The sequence below is a fragment of the Papio anubis genome, unplaced genomic scaffold, assembly GCF_008728515.1.
Source record: "Papio anubis isolate 15944 unplaced genomic scaffold, Panubis1.0 scaffold1589, whole genome shotgun sequence".
Lineage (NCBI taxonomy): Eukaryota > Metazoa > Chordata > Mammalia > Primates > Cercopithecidae > Papio > Papio anubis.
In genome coordinates, this window is record NW_022161567.1 from 898 (window position 1) to 6,376 (window position 5,479).

The following is a 5,479-nucleotide window of genomic DNA, read 5'->3' on the forward strand; positions in this document are numbered from 1 at the left end:
TACCAGCTACTTGGGAGGCTGAGGCAGGAGAATCGCTTGAACCCGGAAGGCAAAGGTTGCAGTGAGCCGAGATCGCGTTGCTACACTCCAGCCTGGGAGACAGAGTGAGACTCCGTCTCGAAATAAATAAATAAATAAATAAATAAATAAATCTCTTAATCTGACTCACTGGTGCTAACACGTCACAAGTAAACATTTTAAGATAACTTCGCTTTCAGAAAATGTGAAACTGTCGATTCTAAACAAGTACCTTAATTTACTCTTACCTTTTCTATCAGAAAATGTTGGTCTTGTTCCCAAATAAAACTACCAATTTTTCTTCTTATTTCTGTGATGAGAAAAACAAATCCAATACTGTTTATTTTTAAACCTTCCGAATTTTGCTTAAAGTCTGAAATTTCTAGGCCAGTGTTATTCTATTTTCAACAAAATCACATAACACACTTGTTAAAATGCAGATTCCTATTGAATCAGATCTTTGAGGAGGAGCTCTGGAATTTGCTTTTCTAAGAAACTCTCCAGATGATTCTAATACACTTTGCTAATCATTGTTGTAGACTTTTCCTGCTAGAATATATCTACATCTATATTTGTATCTCTATATACATTAGATGTGTGTATGTGTGTGTGTGTATATATATATCATTGAGGTATGTTCATCCACTCTTATATCTATATTTGTATCTACATATACATTAGATATATATCAGTATCTATATCTGTATCATTAGCTATACATTAGATGTATATATGTATACATATATAGATATACATCTGCATATATAGATATATCTATATATAATAATGCATATGTATCTATATAATGCATTAGATATATTAGATGTATATCTAATGTCTATACTATGGATATTGATACCTATATAGATATAAAAGAAGGGTGGATGAACAATATGTCTAGTTAACATGGTAGTACAGGAATTCTACAATGGTCCACATGTCAAAGGACAATGTCATCATCCAAACTCAATGATCTCAAAAGTTTTCGCAGTAGCCAAAAGGACAAAAAAGGTGGTATTACTCTAGACTTTTGCTGTCCAGTATGGCAGCCACTAGCTACATGTAGGTACTGAGCACTGGAAATGTGTGGTTAATCCAAAATGAGAGGTGCTGTGAGTATAAAATAAATACAGGATTTTGAAGACTTAGTATCAAAAAAAGAATGTAGGGTATCTCAATTTTTATAGATTATATATTGAAATGATAATATTTTAGATGTATTAGGTTAAATAAAATACATTCCTAAAATTAATTATACTCAGTTAATTATGTAATTAAGTTTTTTAGAGAAGGGGGTCTCACTATGTTGCCTAGGCTGGAATGCAGTGGCTATTCACAGGGGTGATACTGGTGCACTGCAGCCTCAAATTCGAGGGTTCAAGGGATCCTCCCACCTCAGCCTCTAGAGTAACTGGGATTATAGGTGCATGCCACCTTACCCAGCTATTTTTTATTCTTATTAATGTGGCTACTAGAAAATGTAAAATTCATATGTGGCTCACATTTGCATCTCACGCTTCTACTAGACAATAGGCAGATTAAAAAAGGTATGCTTTTAATTTTTAAAAAGAAGCACGTTTTCATTTAAAACAGATTTTTGAAAATTTAAATACATGTTAATATAAGATGCTAAACTCAAAGGCAGAATAGGAGTGATAGTTTAAAATCATGTAAGTAAATAGGAGTGATAAATTAAATCACAGCCATTCTACAAGATAAGCTCCTTGAAGGTGGGTATTCACTGATTGGCACAAGTAGTTTTAAAAATCAATTCCCCTATCCAGTCATTAATCAATTTGTGTAACCACTTAGAACAATTTAGTGTTATAAGTAGGTTTCACCAGGACATTGACTATGGAAGGAACCAAATCTCTGGGGTTTCTAATGGCTCTTTTATAGAAATAATTTTTAAGTTATTTGTTTTCTTTTCTTTTTAATACTCTCCTCACTGGGAATATGTACTCAGCTTCAATCTGTCTTTTTGGAGATGAACAGATATCTATTGGATAGGCAAGCTACATATCAAGAATTGGGTAATAATACAAAACCTATCAATGGGGTAAAGTTAGCCAAGGCCAGCCGCAGTGGCTCACGCCTGTATTCCAACCACTTTGGGGGGCTGAGGTGGGCAGATCACTTGAGGTCAGGAGTTCAAGACCAGCCCGGCCAACATGGTGAAACCCCATCTCTACTAAAAATATAAAAATTCGCCAGGTGTGGTGGTGAGTGCCTGTAGTCCCAGCTACTCAAGAGGCGGAGGCAGGAGAATCACTTGAACCCAGGAGGTGGAGGTTGCAGTGAGCTGAGATCACACCACTGCACTCCAGCTTGGACGACAGAGCAAGATTCCATCTCAAAATAATAATAATAATAATAATAATAAAGTTAGCCCAGAAAAAATAGGCAGGATTTGGGTAGGATAAGAAAGGGTGTTCCAAGCAGAGAAAACTAAAAGAACCAATCTCAGAAGCAGTTGATTTACTTCTCCATCGTATTTTCTAGGGGTGCTGAAAAAATTGATGTGAAAGTGCTTTCAAGTGTATTTTAAAAAATACAAATACATGGGTTTATTATCATAACCAATCTTTAAATATCAGAAGAAAAAATTAGGAAAATAATGAAGAAATTCAAAACTAGCAAAGAACACATCTATTAAATGCTCACCACATCAGACACCTTAAAACATTATCTTATTTTTAAAAATAATTGGAAATTATTAAAATAAATAAAGACAGGATCTCACCATGTTACCCTGTTGCCCAGGCTAGTCTTGAACTCCTGGGTTCAAGTGATCTGCTTGCCTCAGTTTCCCAAAGTGCTGGGATTACAGGCATGCCCTACCGCACCAGGCCTATTATCTCATTTTATCCTCAAAACAACTTCAGAGAAGTAACTTGTTAAAAGATCACAAAACTAGTAAGCATTAGACTCTAGCCTGTGAAGGAAAGATCTGCGTCTGTCTGTCTCTCCATTGAATCCCCAGCACCTACCCAGGTTGCAACCTGGCACACAAGAAGAGCTCAATGAATATGAATAAACAATACATAAACAAAGTCAGGATATACACTCAAGGCAAATTGATCCAAAGTCCATGCTTTTTCCACTTATGTTAAATAGATACAAAATTTAAAAATATGTGACTGAGAACAAAATAAGTACAGTTGAATTTGGCTGTTTCACAGAGATTAGCCGGATTTGACTGTCTGACAGGGATTGGCTGAATGATCTTTGCTAACCTTCATGCAGGCAAGCAGGAGGAAGAATGAAATGACCCAAAGCCACCGAGGTTTTTATTTCGGCATTAGCTACTGCAGAGAGATAGTAGGCATGAAAAACTGTAGCATTATCTTCTATGTAATCAAGGCTCTGATATATTCTAGGAGAAAGAAAGGAAATATTTTAGGTTATGAAACAAACAAGAATGTATTCAACCTTTCAAAAGAATAAATAAATAACTGGAAGTAGGGAGACGACTACATTGATGCATACATCTATGTGTCCTTTTCTGGCAAGGAAGGAAAAATGTATGGCATAAGATACTACTTTCTGGGGGCCTATATCTGGCACATCTCAGCTTTACAGGGTTGGTTAATGACCATATGAATTAGAAAACTTGATCTAAAACAGTCGTGTTTACTAGGCATCAACAGTGGATTGAGCTAGCAGCCTATGGGTCTTATCCATGGTCATTGCTATAAATAGGGATCAATTAATCCTGAGGTGAGGAGCGCTCATGCAGTCAGAAAAACCTTCACATACAGAAAGCAACATCTTTTCTACAGGTGGAGATAAGAAGAGCATTACAAGAAAAAGGCATGCGTGAAGGCACAATAATGGCAGTTCGGGTTGACTGGGCTACGGAAGGCGGGAGAAAAACTGGGAAATAAACAAGGTAGGCACAGACACGATCTAAATCTGTAGGAAATCGGTGGGTGGAGGGGGGAGTGGGGAAAGGAGGATGTGGTAGGGCCCTGATCTGATGTCTGGTTTGTAAACAAAATCTGCAGCCCTGCGAAGGGGGATCTCAGGGAACAGATTCGAGGCACAGTAACAGTTTAGGAAGTTATTTTGATAGTCCCGTCCAAAAGGGAATTAAGGTGCTACTAAGTTAGTGGCAGTGAGGATAAAGAACAATTACAGGGATCTAATTCATGGTATTCGGCCACTGACTGTCTCATGGCGTAGGGTTGTTATTCAAAATTTTGGAGAATACAGGCCTTGGCGCAGGTATGAAGTGATATAAGATTTGATTTAGACATTGAATATCAGGGGCCTTCAAGGCGCCACACGCAGGTGTAGAAGTGGCAGCTGGAAACACACACTTGGAATTCAGGAAGCGGCCTGAGGACCAGGGAGAAGCCTGTGACACTGCAGCAGACAGGAAAGGTGGTTGTCTATTTCTTTCCCTCAAATCTAGGACTGAAAACTTGCCCTTTTCCAGCCTCACCCTATCGTCAATATTATTTTTTTAAAATTTTATTATCTTATTAATTTTTGAGATGGAATCTTGCTCTGTCACCCAGGCTGGAGTGCGATCTTGGCTCACTGCAACCTCTGCCTCCCGAGTTCAAGTAATTCTCCTGCTTCAGTCTCCCGAGCAGCTGGGATTATAGGTGTCCGCCACGGCGCCCCGCCTCATCAGTATTAGTGGGCTGCAACTTCCTTCCCTAACTCCCGGCTCATCCTAACGTAAGTGGCGCTGCCAGGTGGCCCTCAGTACCTCAGCGTGTCTGGGTGCGAGGCATCACAGCTGAACAAGAAGTCGGCGGCTCGCGGGTCACTGATCGTCCCCCCTTCAGCCACTGTGGAGGTAAGAGCACGGGGTAAACCTATCAAGCACCCTGGACCCAAAGCATCAGAGAGAGGAGGATGCTCCCCTCACCACCTAACCCGCTGCTTCCACTCAGCTTCCTACCCCAGAATTGCCTCAGATCCCGGCTAACGCTGCGGCAAAACCAACCGCGCTGCCCTTGAAACATGGCGTCGCCAAGCCTGCGCGGACGTGAGAGAGGAGGCCCCAGAGCTGAGATCCCTGATTGGTTCCAGGTCCAACGCCAAGCTCAATGATTGGTTCCCAAGAGAAACGGCCGGGAAAGGCCTGAGGCCCCCAGGTGAGGGACGGTCTCTGATTGCTTATCCGGATCACTTAGGGGCCTCTCAGCCTTGCCCGGATAAGAGGAGGAGAGCGACTCGAGTTGGTGAGGGTTTTTTGTTGTTTGGTTGACTTTGTTTTAAATTTTGAGGTGGCGAGTGTTAACCCTAAATATTAACAAAGTTACCATGCTGTGTATGTACAGGCATAGGGCAGAGTCTGCAGCATCAAGTATTATTTTTGAAGCAAAATTCATTTCATCATTTCATCTATAAACGTTTCACTTTGAATCCCTTAAAAGTGAGGACTTAAAAAACACACACACAACCGCGACACCATCATCACACTTAAAAGATAGTTCTTTAATAT

At 40.0% G+C, this 5,479-nt stretch overlaps 1 protein-coding gene across 1 annotated transcript; it reads right to left on the reverse strand.

The window, feature by feature from the left end:
- Positions 1 to 266: 266 nt before the first annotated feature.
- On the reverse strand, positions 267 to 5,021 carry LOC116268658 (telomere repeats-binding bouquet formation protein 2; the record flags this gene model as incomplete). Its single annotated transcript, XM_031661450.1, has 4 exons — positions 4,934 to 5,021; positions 4,739 to 4,820; positions 3,255 to 3,394; positions 267 to 328 (listed from the first exon to the last, which is right to left on the reverse strand). Coding segments are annotated over exons 1-4 (348 nt in total), but the record flags the coding sequence as incomplete, so codon positions are not given.
- Between the last annotated feature and the right edge of the window lie 458 nt (positions 5,022 to 5,479).